The sequence below is a fragment of the Clinocottus analis genome, unplaced genomic scaffold, assembly GCF_023055335.1.
Source record: "Clinocottus analis isolate CAN_PGR_092001 unplaced genomic scaffold, fCliAna1.0.p SCAF_22, whole genome shotgun sequence".
In the NCBI taxonomy this organism is placed as follows: Eukaryota; Metazoa; Chordata; class Actinopteri; order Perciformes; family Cottidae; genus Clinocottus; species Clinocottus analis.
The window spans coordinates 3,725,875-3,749,843 of NW_027175954.1; the positions used below are offsets into that span (position 1 = coordinate 3,725,875).

General features: G+C 42.4%; 2 protein-coding genes across 2 annotated transcripts; one reads left to right on the forward strand and one right to left on the reverse strand.

Annotated features, from left to right (window-relative positions):
• Positions 1-6,063: 6,063 nt before the first annotated feature.
• dctpp1 (dCTP pyrophosphatase 1) lies at positions 6,064-7,299 on the reverse strand. Its single transcript, XM_068589103.1, has one exon. It carries the CDS (start codon positions 7,187-7,189, stop codon positions 6,653-6,655), a length of 537 nt encoding a protein of 178 aa, XP_068445204.1. The 5' UTR covers positions 7,190-7,299; the 3' UTR covers positions 6,064-6,652.
• Positions 7,300-7,456: 157 nt separating this feature from the next.
• gatb (glutamyl-tRNA(Gln) amidotransferase, subunit B) lies at positions 7,457-23,404 on the forward strand. The gene is given in 14 exon segments (XM_068589160.1): positions 7,457-7,486; positions 7,489-7,607; positions 8,506-8,659; positions 8,761-8,874; positions 13,983-14,181; positions 14,667-14,789; positions 14,920-15,033; positions 16,612-16,696; positions 17,742-17,786; positions 18,132-18,324; positions 18,533-18,666; positions 22,612-22,690; positions 22,836-22,970; positions 23,070-23,404. Coding segments are annotated over 14 exon segments (1,650 nt in total). The 3' UTR covers positions 23,196-23,404.
• The last annotated feature ends 565 nt before the right edge of the window (positions 23,405-23,969 follow it).

The following is a 23,969-nucleotide window of genomic DNA, read 5'->3' on the forward strand; positions in this document are numbered from 1 at the left end:
ACACGCAATAATTTATTCGTTCACGCTTAACAAGTTCAGTTACATTCGCTTATCGTATGTCAGAGGAAGGAAATTGTTGGCATCAAAGAGCACATGAAGCAAACAACACAATACGCCGCACAAAACAATCGGCGAGAGCTTTCAATGCTGAACAATATGCAGACAAAAACAATAGGGTTGAAAAGAGACCACCATGGATCTCGAGAGCAACACAGGCCCGCAGGCGATGACTCAACTTGAAAACTTGAAACTTGTTTCACCTACTCGCACTGGAGAATACACAAGTGCACCGAAGACAAGCAAAGGACCGCTCACTCAATGCAATGGCTGCATTATTAAATGGATATGGAGTATTACAGATTGCCACCGGTGTCTAGAAACTGATCTCAAGTCACTCCCTGCAAGCAAACACCAAGCTCAGCACGGAGAAGATTGGGCAGTGACAATGATAAACTCCTCCACGGGGGAATCAGAGCCTACAGGTGGACACTGGTGGAGGAGGTGGGAGTTACAAAATGCTGGGTGAGCAGCCCTGAAGTGAAGTTTGCAGCAGTGTGTGTAGGCCGAGCTCGAGCTGCCATCTGGTCACTACTCAACTCAGTTATTGTTACAGCAGTAACAATATGTTACTTATTTCCCTCACCTGTTATGAAGCAGCAAATCACCACAAGTTATGAATAAGAGCCTTTTGGTTGGCAGCTGTTAAGAGTAGCAGCACTGTAGACCACAGGGCTCCATATGAGGAATAATAAAGCAAGCTGTCACATGCCTCATACCATTTAGTCCAAACTCTGCTCTAATGCTTAGCTAAATATGACGTTTATGGGGAAAACAAATAAAATGTTACTGCCTATTATATGTGCAAGGATTGCCATGTTGAGTTTCCCTTAAAAGCTATTACAGGAAAATTAGGATATGAATTGACTATGCACACTCATATATTCCTAAAGCCATTATACAACGAATTATTCTTTGTATAGCTATTATAAAATACTGTAACATCCTCTTCTTGAAACCCAATTTGCAGTGAGCTTGTTGGCAACTGCACACGAAAAATAACACTAACATCCTGAGGGGAAATGTGCTGCGAAAACAATTCACTCTAATAATGGAAACGCTGTATTTCACCACCATGCAGACTAGCAACATTAGAGCATCATGATGCGTGTGCAAAACAAAGACAAAAAAACACAGTCCTTGCAATAAATGAACTCACAACCCAAACATTGCACGTAATAGCATGACAGCAGACATTAGCAGCCATCATAAGCTGAAGCGTTCGCCAACAACATCACATCAGTGAAACAGCAGTGTAGTTATTGTATAGTTTTTATAGCCAATACAAAGGTTAGGTTGGTAGCACAGGCAGCAAACTCTTACCTTAGATTAGTGGAAATGAAGCAGCGACCAAGAAATCTTGACTTAGTGGCAGAATCCTTGGGAAATAGTGGCCCTTTGGTTATAAATGTGGCCCATGACAGGAAATAATGGCCTTGAGGTGAACCCGTTGCAAGGAGACAAATCTAAAATAACTAGCCAAGCGAAATAATATTCTTCCACTCACCCAAGGAAAACGTTAATATTACGTGAGGTGACTTGTTGAAAGGTGTGCCAAAGTGCTAAAATGCTCGCGGTGTTAAAGTTGTACACACTGCAATTTACTTAGCAGCAGGTGGCAGCAGCGGGCAAAGAGCGCGTGAGCTTGAATAAAGCGCGTCACGGTCTCCTGTGAGCGAAGCAGCGCACCTGGACGTGATTAAGTGAACGAGGTCGCAGGTAGATAGAGAGAAAAAATGATTTCCAACCCATAAATCCTTTGTTCTTTTATTGCGGTGTTACTCAGAATGGATAGCCCCACTTAAATGTCTGAATTCGCTCTAAAATCGACATCCTGTCCCCGTTTGCGTGAAGAAATGGGCCATTTGGTTTGCTCGTGTTGAATTTCTCGTGAACGATGGCCCTTTTGTCACAGCAAATATTTTGACTTGTCATTTTAGTTGAAGCAGACGTGTAACTAATGACATTAGCAATAGCTCTGTTGTGTTCAGGAACTGTTATGACTTAAAGCGTCATATGAAGACGATGAACATGAATGCTGTTCACCTCCCTGCCTGGAGGTGGTGCTGTTGCATTGTTTCCGTGTTTAGCTCTGTTGCGTTGCAGGTGATACCTGTGTTTTCTTTTGTTTCTCTTTTGTGGGATAGGTAAGTGAGGCTATATGTAAATATCCCTTTGTTTCTTGCTTATAAATACATTTTGTGGACTGTATTACACTGACATTTATCATTTGGGTCCTTGTGTTGTTGGTTAAACTGTTTTCTGTGCTGTATTTTTTATATTTCTATAAATGCTCATGTCTACCTGATCAAGTTGAAAACGGTCACTGCATGTGTTTGGTAAATGTCACCTGTTGGCTGAATAAAGCAATCAATGAGGGGAAAAAAGAGTGTCTTTTTCACTGCAGATAAAGAAAAGCACAAGTGGATTTAATTACACTAACAATGACTCCTTTCTATTGACCAGTGAGCCAGTGTGAACAACAGGCACTGGAGCCAGTTACCCAAAGTGGAATGAGGCTTTAATTAATGTTATTGATACACCTGTGCAAAGTATCTGCCATGACAAAAAAGGCCTAGAATTGAACAGCTATTGACATGAAGGACATTTTTATCTAAAGAAAGATATATTTGTTATAGGTGATCTGTACGTGCTAAATAAATTATTGAAAAATAAAGCTAAATATTTCCTAAATGCTTCATTGGACAGGGAATAGTCATTGCCCCCAAAACAGTTCAACTTTTAATGAATATTCTTGTATTTTCATGAATTGGTCACAATCAAATTATATTTTGAACTCTTTTCTCTATTAAAAAAAAACATATACAGAATGATACGTATTACAAAGTACAACATGTAGAAATTGAATTGATAATATTTTACTTTACTGTACCTTCATAAAGAATCAATAGCCTGTAACCGAATCCCCGAATTGCAAACAATAAAGATTGAATCGCAAACCATGGAGACACTCGTATAACGCTAGGAGGGAATCTCATTTGAAACATTGCTGTATTGGCTCCATTGTGACATTTATGAAAAGGAAAGAGATTGCCATGTGGTTGATGTTCAAAATAGATCAGTTTGGGGTACAAAATGTGATTCTCCCTGACAACATCACACAAAAGGGAGGAAATCATGCTTGGCCATTAGCAATGGTCCAGCATCTGTGTGTGTGTGTGTGTGTGTGTACACGTGTATGTGTGGGATGCGATGTGATGTGCACCCCTGCTGCTGGATAACCCCACTGTGTGAGATCTGACAGCTCCCACTGCCGTCTCTATGACAGGATGAAAGAGCGTCTATGTGTGTGTGACTCAGATAGTGAAAAGGAGGAAGTAGCCAGAAAAAAAAGAGCAAAACCAAAGCTTATTCACACAAAATAAATACATTCACTTGAGTGAACGGCTCTTTGAAAGCTTATCTGAAAAACTAGACATCCCACATCCTTTTGAACCTCACAACAAGGCCCGATGGTATCTGCTGGTCAGCCATTATAAAAGGAGAAGAAAATCTAAGATTAAAAGTCCTAAACAAATTGAGCCCTCAGCGCCGTCTTCAGACAAGGAATGCCACCATGGGAATCTACGAAATGCGCTCTCAAATCATACAAACATGAGGATGTTTCCTCGGCAAACATTTCGAGCAACTATAAAGTCTTTAAGTGTTGATAAGTAAAATAAAGTGCACAGTGTTAAGTTAAGCCTGCACTTCAAGATAACTGGGGTTCATTTATTTCCCACCTTTTAAGTGAATGAAATGCAACACACTAATAAATACAACCTTGAAAATCTATTCGGGATGCACTTTGCAGTTCTGGGTCGTCTTTGTTTGGTTTAAAGCAGTCGAAGCATAAATAAACGCCGCCTGGAAGCATACACTTTACCATGACATTTGTAAGGTGGTTCCTACTATGAACTTTGATGTATTTGTAGCATTTCTAAGCCATTTGCCAAGTCTGGATGTACCATCAGGTACAGCTTACATGAAGTCAATAGAATCCAGCATTACACATTCGTTCTTGACTGTGCTTAAAGTATTAAAGACTTATGAGGATTTCTGTGAGTATCCCCGTCACAGCAGCACGAGGGAACACAAAAGCACATTTTGTGAATGGTAAATTATTTCTCAGCCTCAATGTGCAGATACAGATAAGGTATATATCCTTCTTTTGATTTCCTGTGTAACTCATTTGTCTTGAACGTATCGATGCGCGATAAAACTAACACGGCATGTGTTTTAAAGAGTTTTGAAATAATATTCTGCATGAACAACAAAATATGGTAAACTTGTTTTTAACACACCGACATGAAATTCATCAGAGAAATGTATTGCTCTGCATCTGTATGCGTTGCATGCAAACCTGTAATCAATACGAACATTGATTCAATGTTTACACTTTTTAAATGAGGTTAGAGCAGGGTTCAGGGGACGGATTTAGAAAGTCTTATCATACATCTGACTTCACCATATCGTGGAAATGCGACGCATCCCTACCTAAAAAATGTATGAGGATTTCTCAGTGTTCTTACCAAATCCCCAGCAAGATCACTTTTGGCAGTGCCCACGTACTCTAAGAGAAGCAGCAGAGAACTGCGGGAATAACAGTGACGCAGGCTGAAAATATTAACATTTTACAGCTACCTGACTGGCAGACAACCAGACAGTAAATATTGAGAGGGCAACTAAAAAAGTGTCACGACCTCCTCTCATTTCTTGCACACTGTTTTGTAGTGACGCTCACTGCGCATTACAAACCTTCAAGTGAAGGTGAGCTAGTGTTTTTGTAGAGCAATCCCTGCAGAATGTATGGGGAATGACGTGAAGTTAAGGATTCAAGATTCATGACATTAATTTGGGGGCCTACTGTGGTTATTCTACTTTATTAGATCAAGAAAGAAAAAGATAAATAAAGCGGGAGCCGTTGTCTTCCCTATAACCCTCACTCCAAAGAGCTTAAAATGACAACAATGTATTTACACTTCCCAGTGCCAGCAGAGGAGAGTTTGCATAACCACATTTTTGGACACACACCAAGAAAGTGAACAATTGCTCATTCTTAATGTGGCATGCCGTGTCATATCTGCTTAACTTAAAAGCTGTTTACTTTGAAGTTGAGGCTCGACTTGCACACAGAGCAACATCTTAGTGATGCATGGCTGTTCTTCCTTTGCAGCCTGTGGATGACTCATGCTTCTGAGCGACTATCAGGGTATACAGCTGAGGGCAATGTTTGTTTCTCGCAACACATCAAATGAAAAAAGTAAAAAATCTGACATTTTCATCATTGTGTGACTCTAAATGCCACACGCAGACGTGTGTTGCATCTCAAGTTTTATGCCAGGTGCAGAATTTATATATATACACACACACACACTATATTGACCCCCCCCCCACAACTCCTCCTGATTTAATTAAGCAGGTTACAAGTAAAGCTGCAAATGAATTACTACATCTCAGGAGGTCCTCCACAAATCTCTAAGTTGATGGTTCAGGACACTGAACCTCAAAACAGCCGCAGATAGTTAAGCATTCTCTCATGGTAGCTTGTCGTCATGAGTGTGTAAAAAGGAGAATAAAACCAAAATTCCCTTTGAATAAAAGTGCCACATAGAGAGTTCGTTAATGACGTTTAAATTTGGGGAAGGGAAGTTAGGTTAATATATTTCAGAGGTACATTTGAAGTGTTTAAGTATTTGACAGCCCATTCCATGAATGACAGGAGTATTGGAAATAACTCAGTACAAAGCAATATAAAAACGTTTTAGACTCCTTTCCAAAATGATATTATAATTTTAACGTACGTTGCAGCTTTTATCAAATTAAGGTTCATATCAGGGCTGTTGCATCATTAGACCATCAGTCACAGCTAATTTAGTGGAAATAGAGTAGAATTGCATTTCAAGGTGCTTGTGTGTACACTCTCACATACATGCAGACAGCAAACAAGCTACAGCTCCCATCATAGGCACTTGACTGAATGACAAATAAGTGGAAGAAAGACAGTACAGAATTAAAGTAACTTTTACTACAGAAAAAGTGAGATGGTTGCGATGTGAACAAAACAGAATAGTTGATGACACCCTGATGGGAAAGGACGATTATTCCAAAACAATTACTCTTTTATCAGGGATGGTGAGCTCAATAACCATCTGCTGCAACGCAAACTTTGTCATTTACTCAGTCACACGCAGCTTCTAAAAAGTTCAGTGAGAAATGTATTATTCTAAATACTCCCGAAAAGGCACTGCACAACAGTAATAGCTTCTGCGGAGCATGCATTGACACAAAATTACTAAGACAAATCAATGATGAGCAAAAACTTTTTTTTTTCTCAACTGAATAACAGTTACCACATAATATGGCCCTATCCCTGTGGAAAAAAATGACTTTGCAGGTAGGCAACAGATTAACACACAATACAGACAAGTGAATAGCATCCATATCGTTATGCAACAAGTCAACCAGTAAAAAATAAGCCATTTGAACCCCAGGAATAAAATGTCTAACAGTAGGCCAAAGTTAAAACAGTGTAGTGGTAAGCAGTTTCAGCACCAGCTCCTCTTTTTAAAAAAAACAACTAAAAAAAAACAACTCAGTCCTTGTACTCGGTGTACTTCTTGGCCGACCCGTGCACCTTGCTGGCGGGATATTTCAGTCGGTTCAGGGCCATTTTCCGCAGCACCGCCGTGGGAAGGTCCACGCGACACTTCTCGGCGAGCTCCACCAGGTAGATCATCACGTCGCTGAGCTCCTGCGCCAGCTGCTCCCGTTCCGACTCGGTCCAACCGGGCAGGCCCTCGGCCACCTCGCCCCGCCACTGGAAGAGCTCCGACACCTCGCCCACCTCGCCGACCATGGCCAAGAGCAGGTTGCGGGGCTGGTGGAACTGGTTCCAGTCCCTCTCGTCCGTGAACTCCGCCTGCATCCGCCTGATGTCCTCCATGGTGGGCTCGGGGCTGAAGGTGAACCTCTCCGGCTCGGAGGTCCCTCCGTTCCGCTGCTCCGAGGCGGCTCTGTTGTCCGCTAGAGAGCGGGACTTGTGAGCAAAAGCGTCGCTGCTGCCAGTCACAGACACCGTTGGCTCGTCGCCGTTTAAACCGCAGGCGTCCTTTCCGTTTGTAGCCATCATGTTGTATGATTTGTAATGTTTTGTATCAGCAGTGCCTGTAAAATAAAAATGTAAAAAGTCTGTAAACAACCTGATCAGCTTACTGCAACTACCACGTGAAGAAGTCCCGCCGGTTGTCAAATCGGAAGTGACGCGCTTTATGGCGGAAACCGTCATGTTACCTAAACTGGGCTTTGTAGTTTTAACCTGAAAACTAGCTTCGTGCACCGTCATATGAACTGTCAGTTCAAAAGACTACAACTCCCATGTTCTCTGCAGCAAAACAACATGGCTGCCCCCTCTGTGGCAGTTAGTGAGCCGCGACACACAATATGAATAAACAAATATCACTTTTGTATCCAAAGGCGTCGTGTGTCATTAGACGGATAAACACACCAAGTTCGCGATGTGACAGTCAACTGCAGCCGAGAGCGAAAAGGTAAGTGGTATGTTAGTAGTTGTATAAACTACTATATACGATAGTATACTTTGGTGTATGTGTGTGACCTGTCTCCATATCGAGCTGCAGTATCGATAGTACATAACGTGGATTCAAAACGCAAAGTGAAAGGTGCAGGGGAAGACCTCTCCTCCTGCGAGGCGAGCTGGTTTTCTATAATTATTTTTATTCATTTCAATTTGTTTTTAATAGCCCAAATCAGAAATTTAGCCTCAGAGGGCTTCACAATCTGTACACGTACAACATCCTCTGTCCCAGGACCTCACATCGGTTCAGGAACCCCCAAAAAGAAACCTTAAACGGAGAGATAAAGGGAAGAAACCTTTGGGAGAGAGGAGGATCCCTCTCCACGGAAGGACAGGAGTACAAGTGAACACATTCAACGCATATGACAGAAACGATGTACATAATGAGAGTAGTAGGCATGATGCTGCGGTCGAGTGAGCTTCAATTGCAACTCTGAATGCACCTCTATTCAAGGTGTTACGGTACGGGGGCGGGACGCAGCGCAGAAGGCAGAGAAGCCGAGCTTAAAAGCTCAAATGAAATAACGATATTCATATTCAAACGGCATATCCTTAAACTTGTAAATTAAAAGTACAACGCAGTCTTGTTCAGACTGATCCCTGCTATGCACATGTGTTTGAGATGTTGAGCTTTTATTGTACAGTTTTGGAGAAAATTGAATTCAAATTCAGCTTTAATGACATAAAGATAGTCATAATCTCACAATTTCCAATATTCAAACTGCTATAAAAACAGATCCTTACATTTGAAAAGTAAAATTACAATGCAGGCTTGTTCAGATTGACCCCAGGTCTGTCCATGTGTGTGGCCATGATATTTTACATTTGTCCCCTCTCATTCTCACTCTCAGTGCTCCCCATCAGCTGGTTGGAGTGGTGGGTTTGGAAGTCCATGCTCAGATTAACTCCAACACCAAGCTGTTCTCCGGCTCGGCGGTTCGTTTCTCAGCACCTCCAAATTCCCTGGTGTCAGCCTTTGATGCGTCCTTACCGGGCACATTACCCGTAAGTGTTGTTCTACTTTGATGCAAACAAAGATAACCTGTTGTTGTTTCTCGACCCCTTCCTTTGTCAGCTGGTCGGGTAATGTCCCGTCTTATCCCCAGGTCCTGAACAAACGATGTGTCGAGGCAGCAGTGATGACAGCGTTGGCTCTCAACTGTACTATAAACAAGAAATCCCTTTTTGACAGGAAACACTACTTCTACGCCGACCTTCCTGTAAGTTCTTCACTCCCTGTTCTCAATTGTTTGCTTTCAGTGCATCGCCTGGGTTTTAAGAGGCGGTAGCGAAAGACGTTAGAGGGGTACTTTATCTGGCAAACAGCAGTGTAAAGACTATATAGTCCTGCACATGCTGCGTCATTGATTTAGCTTTGATATAAGCTGTCCCCATCTGCCTCCAACTTCTCCATCACAGCTTTCCCACTGCACTCTCCCGGCCAAGTCAGTTAGTGAGCAAGTCTTGCTGAAGCAGCAAAAAGGCAGCAATTTGCTACACGTACAGACGAATGACACAGAAAGCTGTTAAAGAAAATGGCCAGTGTTTCTTTCACTAAACATCTCATTTCCTTCAGTGCACTTCCATTTGTACATTATCCACAGGTCATTTCCCTCTATATGTATTTGCTGATAATTTGGAGATGGCTTTCTTTTAGTCAAATAATTTGAATCATTATTTGAACCATAAAAACCCAGAATAGTGGTGTTAAACGTAACACTTATGCGTGTGGCATTTTTGATATTGAACTGTCTGAACTAATAATGAGACATGAAAATTAAGTTAAGTAAAAGGAAAACATTCGTCAGCTTAAGATGACTCCAATCTACAGTAGTTACTTCACTTTGATACCTGCCATTCTACTAGAGAAGGCACTGGTATTCGTGAATGGTGGCTCTCTCAATCTATTTTGCAAATCCCCAATGAGTACACTCCATTAAAGCAGCATTCATCTACTGATTTACTATTTTATTTTGGCAACTTAAAGAGAAGCAGAACACACTACACAACATTGCTATTTTCTTCATATACAATTCATATGAATTCAACATGTTAGCATGTAGCAAACAGTCACCTGTTTACACATCCAGCAGCCCCAAAGCAGCCTTTGTATTCATTTGCAGTCTTGTTTTTATTCATCTGATGAATGAAAGTCATCATCATCATTTTATCCTCTTTATATTTTGATAGATTCTGGTCTACTGAAGGAATTAGCTGTTCTCCGACCATGTGTTCAATAGCAAGTCTCTAACTTTGTTTGCGTGATGTTTGGTAAATGAAATGCAGCTGCCTGCTCTGACTGAAAATTATGGTGGTGAGAATAATGAACCAGAACAGTACAGATGCAGACCATATCACCAAATCAATGAGGGGAAAAATGCCAAAATGCTTCGTAGTGCTGGGAGGAACTGCAAAGTCGGGTGATATTTCGTTGTGCTTTTATCTCTATATGTGACACTTCTCATTTGACACATATGTCCAGCTTCGAAGCAGCTATAATCAACATATTTATGATAACAATCTGAAAGGGGTGGCTCGTAGTGACGAACCTACAGAGAATTGGACCCCAAATCTGCAGCTCCCCTCGGCTTTATGGAGCTTGAGAGTGAGTTTCAGTAAATTGTTTTGCCGTTGTTCCCAACGATACAGTTTGGTTCACTCTCACAGCTCTCCTTGTGTCATTTTCTGGCCACAGCAGACTGCAGTTTTCTGTATTAAAAAAAGCTGCAAAAACCCACTACACTACCTGTTCAACACCAAACATACACAGCCACAAGTTGTTGAATATTGTAAATCATTTAGCAACTAAAGAGATCGGTATCTTTCACAGGAGTTGGTGAAACCCCAAAACGGAGCTAAAATGAGAGAATATTCAACTCATATTTTAAAAAGAAGCATGATTCCAAATGAACGATGATGTTGCTCCGTAACTGCTGGATGAATAAGCAGCTGTTTGCTAACAAGTTTTCCAAATGAACCGAAAAGGTGATATATCAGTGTTGCTGCTGCCTCCAAGTGAAAAAAAGGAATTAATTGCGCTCTAAATTCCCCTAATTGTACTGCTCTTCAAGACTCAAAGAGGGAGAACTGGTAAAACCTGTTTACCAACATGGTATTTGAAGAATAACATATGGTCATGACATGGGAATGTGTTCATATATGAATATCCAACAACATGCCATATGATCCAGATTGCTGTTTGGTAAGGCAGAAGAGGTATTAAAAATACTGTAACATTGATATTTCCATTTACCAGCCTGGCCCAAGTGATGTTCACTTTGCTCTCTGTAATGGAGTGCTCGCATGACAAAGTTTCACTACCCCTCAGCGCCCAAGGGTAATTTTACTGCTATTATGAGTGGCATTTTAAAGCTGAGATGGAAAAGACAAAATGTCACAGGAACTCAAGACTTGCCCTACAGAGACCTTTTCTAATAAATCGAGAAATCCTCAGAAGAAAGGTGTTGGAGAATTTTGCATTTTGAATGTTCTAAGTCAGACATTCCCTGCTAAGTTATTATGCTAACACTGCTTTGGGCAAGGTAATGAGGAGGGCAATGAAGAACCTAAGTGAAAGATTTCCTTTTGTTAGTATTTCATAGAAATAAATTGCCCGAAAAAATGGCTTTAAACGAGAATACTGTACCCACATGGAGTAGCCGGCATTACATTGACTTTGAGCGTCAGCTAGAATTTTTACTGCACTATTTCTCGTACTTGATAGCACTGATATAAATGATCGCTTCCTTTGATATTTCTGATTAGTTTCTGCTCTAATTCCTTACTGTATTGTGAACATTTGACTGATAAGGCTTAATGGAGCACAACAGCTTTCTGTAGATATTGAAAGATGAGGGTTCTTTTCCTCCCTTATTTCATATTTCGAAGACTTTATTGGTTATCACACGGTTGCAGGAGTACATATTTTAATCACAATGCTCGCGATGCATTATCTCCCCAGAAAGTGCATGTATCTTGAAATGGCAGCAAAATCCTCCCAGAAGCTGAGGGATTACTGTTGGGCTCCTCTTGCTCTTTGGTGTGTTTGCCCAAGATTGCATCACCTCCTTTTGGAATAACACTCAACAGTTGACACACACAGCAGAGGCGATAATACCCGATTACAATTTTAATTTTTCCGCGAGATATCCCAAACGACTGGTGCCGGCCGGTAGAGCCTGAACCTTTTTATTTGTGTTTTCAATTCACTGTGTGTGCTGTGCACAATAGCTGCTGCCTCATTTATGATTATTTAGTTTGCAATAGTCTCATCAGCTGCTCCAAAAGAGTGGTGGTGTTGCGTGCAACCGCTTGATAAACTGAAGTCAGAGTGGTTTGAATTATGCAGATGATGGGAGATTTTTCACATTTGACCTAAAGTTTGAGTGTAATCAATGCTCATAGAATCAAAGCAGTAGCGAGATCGAGGGAGAAATTATCCCGCCCTTGAAAAATACATTTGTAAATTGCGTTGTACATTATTGATATGTTCCACTAGAAATCCCTGATTGCTTTTTTGTAAATCACCACTGTTGCTCATTAAATGATTAATGCTGCTGTCCACCAACCAGCGCTCCTTCTTTCAATCGGAATGGCAGGCAAGGCACAAACATAATGTTTTTTAGCAGCCCTTTAATAACACGCCTCAGCAGCTCCACGCTAAACGGCCAGCAACAACTCACAATTTCAATGTCCTTAAGACATTAAGCTTACAAATAAACAGACATGGCCTGGCTATTGAAGCTTTGACATGTGTTTAGTGAGAGCTGTGAATGTCTTTGTGACCCCCGCAGGCAGCTCAGGAGCAGTTCAGTGGGATGAGACGGCTGACCGAGCCTTGTTTGTTTAGTGGCATTAAAATTAGTCGGAGAATAACTCTGCGGTGTGTGTGTGTGTGTGTGTGTGTGTGTGTGTGTGTGTGTGTGTGTGTGTGTGTGTGTGTGTGTGTGTGTGTGTGTGTGTGTGTGTGTGTGTGTGTGTGTGTGTGTGAGTGTGAGAGATCCTGTATGTACATTATGTGAGCATCTGCGACTTTAGTTAAAGAAAGGGGGAGGAGTCACAGGGAGTGTTTGTTGCATCACTGCTCATTAGGGCCTAGAGAGTAATCAGGAAAACTCAATGTGGCTTTCAGGATCCTATTAGCAACAGACCGACCTCACCCTTCATTACGTGGCAACAGCAGAGTCGATTTATTTAGCAGGGAATACGGATAGTCTTCACTGATATCGATGCTCCTGAATGTAGAGTTTGGCCAATGAGCTTCACCCTGCAGATACAGACAAAAGATTACGAAGAAAGTAAGAAACGGGGGATTTTTTTTTTTTGGATAAACTGCAACAGTATTCACAAAAATCCAGTAGATTTATAGATTGAATCCACCAAGAATAACAGGAATTGAAGAAGTGAACCCCTAATAGTCCTCCACTTTAAGAGGGGGAGGTGATGGATTGTGTCAGGCACATTGTACAGAGAGCCGGTGACTAACAGCCCCCCCCCCCCCCCATCTCTTCTCCCACGTCCTCACTCGCTTTAGCATAAGTATGATTAATGTGTAGTTACTCTGACGTGGTTGCCATAGTAACGCGGGGAATCAATACTTTGGGGCAGCTGATTGAGGTATAGAGGAGCGGATGAAATATTTATTCTTAGGTTGTTTTTTTTTCTGAATAGGAACCTTGAGTGAAGTGGCAGCTCTCCTGCTGCATTATAGTGGCGGCTCGGCCAATCAGCACGCACTGTGTTTTAATTTATGCTGCCTTGCCTCACTTTTACACAAACCCATGACAACCGGCGCGGCATACATCACTGTTATTTCACTGAATTTGGGTGACAGACTCCGTGCCAGAGAATGTTATCTTGCATCCGCAATGTCCTATTGAAAAATTATATTTTGGTTACGCATTCACATTATGTATCTGATACTGACCCAAATCTACTCGTGTTGCAACTTTCAGTACTTGTCTTCACACTGGAATCAGCTACAAGCATTGACATCTAACAAAAAGTACAGCCATGAGTGTTTTCCTCGTGCTGTAGCTGTTACATTACCAGTTACCATGAATTAAATTGAAAGAAGACCTACATAACGTGAATATGAAATGATATGCAGTGCAGGGGAAAAAATATAGTTTTCACCATAAATCTGACCATTTATCCTCTAATTTTAGGTCAAACCGACCAGCTAAAATGATCTAGATCCTAGAAGGATATCAGGGAGCAAAAGACTGCCGTATTTTGTATTACCGGTCCAACTATCTAATACTACACAAGCCTGTAGGCCAGAGCTTTGTAGGTATGTTGTACAGACTAATATGTTTTCAAATTTCAGACTGGATACCAGATCACGCAGCAACGGCGGCCCATCGCAGTAGACGGCACGCTGACTTACAGCGTCCTCGGAGGAAAAAAGAGGAGCCAGGTGATCAGGCGAACTGCCACCATCAAACAGATTCAGCTGGAGCAGGACAGTGGCAAGAGTCTCCACGATGACCTTCGCAGCCAGACACTCATAGACCTCAACCGAGCGGGTAAAGTGACATCGTGTTGTAGGTTCCCTTCATTTAAAGGATCCGTTTCGGGGATATTCAATATTTTTGTTATTGTCGAACAAATCTCATGTAAAGCAGCAATAAATGGATCCCAGTAATGTGTATGGTCTGTGCGGCTGAAGCCAGATAAAGATATTTTCTCTGTGCCATCGGTGCTTTGTTGTCTGTTTTTAAAAATGTTGATCTGCATGATGATCAAATAGGTTTGGTGTTGAGTGCCAGAGACAGTCGGGAAGTCGGACAAGTTTTGTGAAACGTACTAGCACATTGTTGGTTTTGGTCTTTTCGTGAAATTTGCCGGCAGCGAGATAAATATTTGAGAATTACAACCGTCTGTGTTTAGTCAGACATTATTCTATAGTTTCAAATTGCTCAACGAAGCGGTAAATGCTGAGGTTTGTTCCAGAGTTTCATGGGACGGATACCTTAGAGATGTAAAACACAGCTGTCTTCACATGTGACAGGTGTAGGTCTAATGGAGCTGGTGATGGAGCCAGACATGAGCTGTGGAGAGGAAGCTGCTGCAGCTGTCAGAGAGCTTCAGCTCATCCTGCAAGCCCTGGGCACCTGTCAAGCCAACATGTCTGGTATGGAAATCCCTCTCTGTCTTTGTCTCTCTGCCTCTCTCTCTCTCCCTCTTTTTCCCCCCTGAGCTGCTAAACTTCTAAACCCAAACTTATTTCCCGCTCAGTGTGCATGTTGTCTCTTTCTCCGCAGAGGGACAGCTGAGAGTCGATGCCAATGTGTCGGTCCACAAACCAGGCGAGCCTCTGGGCATCAGGACAGAGGTGAAGAACATCAACAGTGTCCGATACCTGGCCAGGGCTATAGGTGCGTTAACAATGTTATGGGAAGGACAACTGGCTGAAGGGTTCGACAGGTACTTAGGGAGGATCTTTGCACACTGTTTCATTGGGTCTCAACTATCTGCAGGAGATTCTGAGAGTAAAAACCTTTTTCTCTCTGTCACCCTGAATGTTTAATTGTTTGGGTTTCCTGTGTGTGCTAAAAGTCAATGTGAGAGTAAATAGTAATAATAGCTCATTGATTGACTGTAACTAAGTACATTTACTTGAGTTCTGTGCTGTTTTAGATGATGATTTATGTTTTTCTTCTGTCTGAACAGAAAATATGAAACAACAGCCAGCAGCCAACCAACTTAGCTTAGCACAAAGACTGGAAACGGGAAAACGGCTAGCGTGTCTCTTTTCATAGTTAACAAAATCCGCCCACTAGCCCCTCTGAAGCTCACTGATTAGCTCACTGCGTCTCGTCTGTTAAAACACAACGGTTCGCCAATTTAGAGGGCGTCATGTACCAGACTAGTTCCTGGTGTCTTCATGCCAGCTGGTCCCGGTCCAGAAATACTTTGGCAGATAACGTGTACTATTTACTATTCTTACTTTACTATTTGCTTTACTAAACTTTAGTACTTCCATTTCATGCTACATTATATTTTTACTCTACTACAATTCAGAGAAGAATATTGTACTTTTTACTCCACTACTTATTAAACATTACACCTTGTTATACATTAAACTACCTAACAGTATTTAATGTGTAATATGTTATATATTAAAAGCTTTACTCTGACCAATTGCAACAATAAAATGCAATGTACATATTACTGGAAAAACAATAATATGAAAACACTTGATATTTTGGCATTCATGTTATACATTAATTATGTATAACTTAGAAATACCTCCGCTAAAGTAATATTTCCAAAGTCAGACTTGTAATGAGAGTATTGTCACAGTGTGGGATTGCTCCTTTTATTTAGCTGCAATGTTGCATGTGTCAGCTTTAACATTACTTTGAAACAGACAGACAAAGAAGTTTTTTGTTGAAAAGAAAACAAGATAGCTGGTTTCATGAGGCGACATTAAGACAGAAAGCAGAGTTAATATTGACAGTAACTTGTGAAGCATCATTTTTGGACTGACAACCAGTCACAAACAATTAGCTGTGTGATTGCAGCGTGTGATGCTGAAATGGCTCCACACAGCTGCTCACTTAAAAAAAAAGCATAGATTTCATGTCAACTCTAACTTCACAGACCGTTGATTGAGCTTCACTTAAAAAAAAAAAAAAAAAGATGACACAGAGCCGTAGCCAGAAATTGTCCGCCGCATTGTACGTGCATGTTTTTAAGAAGCATGGTGTGACATACCGTGGTGCCGCGCTTGAATTATTTATCAATAAAGTTGTCTCACATTTACTCCACTGCCAAGTTGGTATTTAAAAGTCATGCAGAGAAACATTGTTCATCACAGTTATAACGTGGCAGCAGCCACCTGAGAAGTGCCCGTGTATCACAGCAGATGTTTGCCATTTACCACAACCGCGTGTGTTGCTGTTATTGAATAAACTGTATTTGGGCTCACGCTCTCTCCGTTGCATCAACAGACTACGAGATCCAGCGACAGATCGAAGTCCTGCAGAGAGGGGGCGCGGTGCAAAGTGAGACCCGGGCGTATGATTCCAAATCAGGGTAAGCAGATGAAAGAGCGGCGGCCGCGGTGCTGAGCTTGAGCCAGTGCAGCAGCCTCCGACTGCGCAGCTCTGCCTGGCACATTCATTCCTGGTACAGGAGGAACCATCAGGGTAATCATGATGAATTGAGCCATTTGAATGCTACCGTCATCCCGCGGTATCCTGAGCTATGTGCTACTCGCAGGCTTATGAGCTCGCAGAATGAGCCGGCGGTGCACACAGCTGAGGCCCTGATCGTCTCCTGGCGCTCCGCCTCCTTCCCCATGAGGCCCTTTTACATGTACGAGGTACACGGTGGAGCGCGTCACACAGCGTGTGTGATGGCCTGGTATTGGCTCCGTCATCTCGTTGCCGCTTGTGAAGGTGCCGACCGATTGGACTGCACTGACTTTGAGATAGCCGGGCGGACCGGGAGGCATCGCCGCTCGTGTGTTCCCAGTTAAGGCGAGGCCCGACTTTGACGCAGAAGTCTGCAACTGAAACGAATGGATGTTACAGTGTTACAGCTGGCATTTATGAAAGCTTTTGCAAACGGCAGTCTGTGTTTGTGAACGCCGCTCTGTGCCTCCACATGTGAGCCTCCACTCTGTGCCTGCGTACGACTTTTTTCACACTTTCATCAAATACAAAACTTCAAACAGACATCTGAGAACATTAAAGCCACAATTACTAATAATAGCAAATACCTTTGATTAGGTAAAGATACAAAATAAAGTATACATTTTTTCATTTGTTTTAAATGCTTCTAACAAAGGAGGACATTTACATTTGTGTACATAATATTTTGCCAGAAGAAGGAAGTTGTTTTACAATATATTCAATATATATTAGTATTTATAGTCAGACCTTTTAGTATTTGTGGTTGACATTTTGTTGGACCAGCAAATCTTACCATTTGAGATGCGTTAACCAGTAAAGTTTAGATCATTTTTCTAATTGTTTGACCTCTGAGTTGTCCTTCAGAGCTCCCAAAAGGTAACTCAGATTTTGTTTTGCGACAATTCCACCGGTTAATAATCTGACGTCTGCCTCTTTGTTTCTAGGGAGACTATTCCTATGAGGGACAAAGAGGGTCTTCAGGACTACAGGTGAGCTTGTGTCTATTGACGTGGACTCACAATATTGGAAGATAATCTCGCTCTCAGTGGGGACTGAAAGAGGATGAGAGCCTCTGAGTGGCAGCTCGATGGGAAGAAATAAACAAGGCCTGGGCGGTACGTTTAAGTTTCGGAGGGGGGATGATAGATGGACAGGTTTAAGGCTGATGAAGTGAAATGATAAGAGGAGTAAGTGTAATCTGGCAAGTGTGGTGTCTGGAGGACTATTAGTATCGAAACAAAAGCCAACCTCCTCTTCTCACAGCTTATCTGTACTGATGATAAAGCGTCCTCTCTCTCCCCTCTTTTTGTTTTCCCCACCCGTCCTCCCCTCAGGTTTATGCCAGAGCCCAACCTGCCGCCTCTGATTGTGTACGAGGATAACGCATCGCTGCCCACTGGCGTTGATGCATGCCAGGCGGTGGTGGTGCAGGAGATAAGGGCAGGGCTGCCAGAGCTTCCCAGTGTCAAAAGAGACAGGCTGGTGCAGACGTACGACATCCTGCCCGAGCACAGCTTCACTCTGGTGGTGAGTTTATGAGTGGACGAGAGAGGAGAGCTGATTCCCTCACTAAATCCGTTTCCTGCGTCTTTTTCTTTTAATTGCCATCTGATCAAGTCCAGGCCGAGTCCGATTGGCAGCTGTATACTGCTGGACCCCGCTGGGTTGATTTGATCCTAATTATATCATCTGCATGTGAAGTGATGAAAGCATTTTCATGCCGCTGTTGTTGCAGAATGAGGACGGGCTGGTGGAGTACTTTGAGGCCGTGCTGAAGGCCACCAAGAAGGAGCCCAGGAAGGTGATTGGCTGGGTGACAAATGAGCTGTTGGGGCTCCTCAAACAGCAACACATGAGTGTGAGCCAGAGGTGAGGCGCTCACCCGCATCCCTTCATGTCACTTTACAATAGTCACACAATGCGTATTGTTTGGCTTGGCTCATGGATGCGGAGTCATTCTGCTGCCAATGCTCAGGTACAGATGTCTGGGCTGCAACACATGACCTCTCTGATCCTCTTGGGATTGGCCTATTATCCTTTTGCATGCTGTGTCTGAAAATGTCGCTGATTTGGAGCTGTGACAGAAGATGCACACAGAAAGTAGCTGAGTCAGGAAGTCATGAGACAATTCTTTCAGAATTTACTCAAACGTTTAAGTTTTTTTTCTTGTGATTTACCGTTTACAGTAATTGAACAGTTTTCAACCCAAAGGCCTCCTCTTTTAAAACTTTTCATAGTTTCAAAAAAGTTTAAACTATTCACTGGAGGGGGGGGGGGGGCAGGGTAAGAGGCTGAAACTCAGTTCAGGTCCAGCTGGGAACTTTATCTTTAATCTCCTTCCAACTCATTTCCTGTCTGTAATGACGGTTTACAAATGGCTGTCATTCTTCTCTTAATTCTCTTAAAGGAGTCTCAAGCCACCGCTCGCAGGGTGTAACTTGCGTGTGGAAAAAAAAAACATGATTCAGTTCACCTGGTGTCAGAAGTTGAGCTCCATATCCTTTTACTCATGACTAAACGTAAGCCTGCGACACTTCAAGGAATCATGCATTTATAGCAGATGGTTGTACAGATAGATCTTACAGAGAATCTCTCAATTTGCGGGAAAAAAAAAAAATCCCATTAGCAGGGAAGGCTCTGCAGGGAGAACTAATCCTCCCTTGATAAACACATTAGATCTATAACACCAGTTAAATAAATAACACCAACAAAAAAAACATAACACATAAGGAGGAGTCTTGGGGTGTTGGAGGCTGTTCTGGCAACAGACGACGTTGGCATGTGCGTAGCGGTGGAGTGAAGTTGCAGTCAGACCATGTGGAGTGGCAGGAGGGGGAGAAAACCACACTGGAAGGGTTGCGAACAGCAGTGCACAAAGTCAGACACGATACAGCGTTTTATCCCATTTGTTGCCGTCATTTACCTCACTGCACTCCCCTGTCCTCATTGCAGCTTCACAGCATCCTTTCTAATAAAATCGGGCCTTGCGATTCCGTCCGTCAGTGTTCAATGTGATTGGACTCTGATTGGACGCAGATAAATCCAAAACTGGAAGTTTTCTCAACCGCCCTTCCACATAGAGACGAATGTGGAAGCGATAGAGCGATGCATCAGGTAATGACGGCCGCGCGGTGGGCCTGCATGGTTATCATTCAGCGTAACGAATCAGCTGATGGCCACGCGACTGTGAATGAGCCGATGGTGTCCACGCGTGAACGAAGCAGCTGATGCGAGACGGACTTCACCGGCGACGACACGCTTCATATCTGGTGACACCTTTTGCCAAATGAATGAGGTCTTTTCACTGGTTTTAAATAATCTGACCTTTGCACATGCACTGCAGTCGTAGCCGGAGCGTCACATTGAGTCAAATTGATAGCTGGAGTCGTATTGATGTTACATTTTTCAAGCGAGGAAAAATAATGAGAGGCTATCAACTGGAAGCAGAGGTGCAGGGCAACAAGAATCATAATAATAAACTCTCTTCATTTGTAAAATAAAATCAATCTAATTGTGTTGTTGCTAGTCGTGACACGCATTACACAAACCTCCAGTTGTCTTGGCTCGACATGAACGGCCTAAGTTATTGAACTGTTCTTTTCCATACCTCAAAAACAGAATAATACAAATATATATACCCAGTTCTGTATAGTGCACAGAATATATATATATATATATATATATATATATATATATATATATATATATATATATATATATATATATATATATATATATATATATATATTTGTATTGTTGAGGTACAATGTCTGAAGATTGGCAGACAACAACCTTAGTTCGATCAAATAATTCTGTTTTTACCATTTTGCAATGTACCGCTGTGGTTTGATTGACATCAGAGATTATTAGATTGTTGATGCTCACGAATGCTGATTAGACCGCCGCATACTATACTACAACAACAACATGCGTAAGGTCATAAATCATCTGATATTCCCTAATTATTTGTGTCCGTTGATGAGAAAAACCCTTGTGACAGCCTGACAGCCCATCAGTTTTGAGAAATCCAATTACATTAGTGAAATCCTAACTTTTGGGAAGAAGGTGTTGTTTTGATCGCTCCCCGCTGAAGGCTTTTTGGCTTGAACACGTAGGATTTGTTCAATGTTCCAAAACACGCTTTAGAAATTGAATAAAATCGTATTTTTATATTTTTATACAAAGAGATGTTGCCATAGAACCTTTCACGCTCGCCTATCTCGCCACCGGCGATGAAAGAATATCACTTGTGTCCCGCTGTTTCTGTTTATGGCACACTGAGACGCTGGATATCAGACCCTCGCTTCATGTTCTGAAAATGGTAGTTTGGAAGCGACTGCAGCTCGAAGAAAAAGGAGGCTGGTCGGCTGCGTCTGTGTTGGATTTGAGAAGGTCAGGTCACGACTTTGGAAAACCTCACTTCAGCTTGTTAAACTTGAAATACATAGTTTTCAGTGTCATTCAACTCAATTTTGTTCTCTGATCATTTAAAACAAAATGAAAACATCCCGAGTCGTTACAGAGAAAATGGTATTGAAATAAGTAATGGGTTGGTGTCGGCGCCAATGCTTTGAGCTCTACTTTATCTGCTTTTCCCAGACTGTGTGTGTGTGTGTGTGAGTAAACCACATAGACGCTGGTGTTTATTAATGCACGATGTTTCATTCTCTTTGGTTGAAAGGAGGAGACCTAAAGAAAAACAAAGAGTAGCCGGCAGGCCTGTCAAAAGCTGCAGGCGGGGAAAGAAACCGAGAACCTGGCTTCATGCGCTAACCGGCATTTTGGGTGAAGGATAAAAGATTTTCAGGAGCAATCATGTATCTCCTTGTGCGGCCACTTTGACTATTTAATCTCTTCATGTTGGCTGTCCTGTGTAATGTCTCCCAACCTCCGTTTACCCCTCTGGCTACGAGCCCTTGAGTAGGATAAGATGGAGAGAGAAAAAAAGCAAGGGTGAAGCGTCGTGGTCCGGCAGCTAGAGAGGTGGAACTCACCTGACGCGTCATTAGGAGCTCGTTCGGGCGTGTCCGCCGGCTGACACAAGTCACTCTTTCGGGGCCTTGTCCTCAGAATAGTCGCCGACGGCTGCCGGTGAGGATGTTTTGGCAGGAGCGCGACAGCACACTGAAAGAGTTGTGAAATGTCTCACCAGGCAGACGCTCACGCTCTGCGAAGACATAAGAAGTTGACATGATATTTCACATGCGGATCATTTATTAATTTATTCACCAAACTGTTTAAATTCCCGTGCTCGCTCGCTAATTGTTCACGTGTCAGAACGGACTCATGTTGATGGGCAGCTTCCTGTTTGTTTGTTTTTTGTAGATTTACTAAAGATCTGTATCACACCAATAATGGTGGCTGCCTATTTTCCTCCTTCACACCATTTATGTTTTCCAAAACAAATCCAATTACAATTTCCAGTTTGCTGCATTAGTTGAGCTTTTGAGAGACGTGGTACTGTCGTCCAAACGGAGTAGGAAAGACTTTTCATCTACTTTTCCACAGTGTCTAAGCCACGTTAGAAGGAGCTTTAGCTGAGATGGACTGTCTCGTCTGCAGGACACCAAATGAAACTGTGTCTCCGCTTGATATATTCCAACAGGCGTCTTGGTTCTTTGCGTCTGGCAGCCCGGGGAATAAACAAGAAGACATTGGAAAGACAAACACAATTTAGTCAAATCACAAATGCTGATGGACTCTTTCGTCCTTTCAGTCTGATTCTCCCGCTCCTTTCTCTCCTTTTCTATACATCGCCAATACTTCCCTGCCTCCATTAAACTGCGATTTCACAATCCCATCATTTGATTTCAGCTTAATCTCTCCGGCTGCCCTGGCTGAGCTGCTGGAACTCCAGGAAAGTGGACGCATCTCCTCTTCGGTTGCCAAGCAGGTCAGTCAGCTGCACAGACCGTGCAATTATCCCCTCCTATCTGTCACTCAAAACTGTTTACACACACACTCACACACACAAACACCGGCTTGTGTTTGTCTCTTTGCTAGTTTCACTTGCATCACCCTGGTTTCTCTTCTCTCAGGTGTTCCAGGAGATGTGGAGGTCATCGGGGAAAGCGGCCTCTCAGATCATCCAGGAGCAGGACTTGGGTCTTGTGAGTGACGACACACAGCTGCACAACATCTGCCAGAAGGTGGTGGACTCGCACCCTGATGAGGTGAGGGCTCGCATGCAAATTATCACTTGTAATTATCTTTTTTTTTCTTTCTTCTTTTGCATGTTTTAGATGTCTTGTGTTTATCGCGCCTCTCTGTAGGTTCACGCCATCAGAAACGGAAACAAGAAAGTTCTGAACCGGCTGATGGGCCTCGTTCAGAAGGAGACCAAAGGCCGAGCTGACCCGGTTCTGGTGAGGAAAATTTTACAAGAGAAGTCGTCGTGATTTGTCCTGCGAGAACCGGCCACAGACACGGACTCAAATCATGAAAGAAGAACGACATGAGAGCTACGTTTGTATGAAACGCAGAGTCATCATGTCCGTGTCACACGCTGACACGTGGTCCCCGGTGTTGGGTTTAGTTCATAAAACTATTGACTGTTGATTGAGACGTTGACTTTTTTGTAAATTCTGAACAATGTTTTCATCAAACAACAACCATTATCTTCTGTATTTATGTGTTTAAAAAGTATTAAAGCTTTTTTTTTCCAATTCATGCTTTCAGTGGCAGTGTCTTGTATCAGTTGTCTTTCATGAACCCACAAATACAGAAAACAAATGCAGTGAAAGTTTGAACAAATTCTAAGTTAGAATGAGAAAAGCATGAAAAGAGGCAATGGCCTTCTCTTAATTAACTTAATAAATGTTTAATTTAAAATGGTCCGGTGAGGAAATAAAGAAGATTGTGATTTCAACAACAAATCCCTCCGAACAGTCCTGCATGTCATCCGATACAACCCTTTCATTACAACTTTATGTGCCAGTGGCAATTGCCATATTGGCAATTATGGTAATTTGTGAGGCCTGAAAATCACACAGGCAGGAGATGAAACTGCTGACATGACATATGTTCTTTTATCAAGCGAGGCAACCGAAACCCTGAGAAAGCTCAGCCATCCAGACAGGAGAGCGATCAATGAGCTCCCTCTTGTGGCGGAAGCACCCAACTTGCCTTTTTAATATCTGTAATATGGTGCATTAAATCTGGTTTTGGTCCCG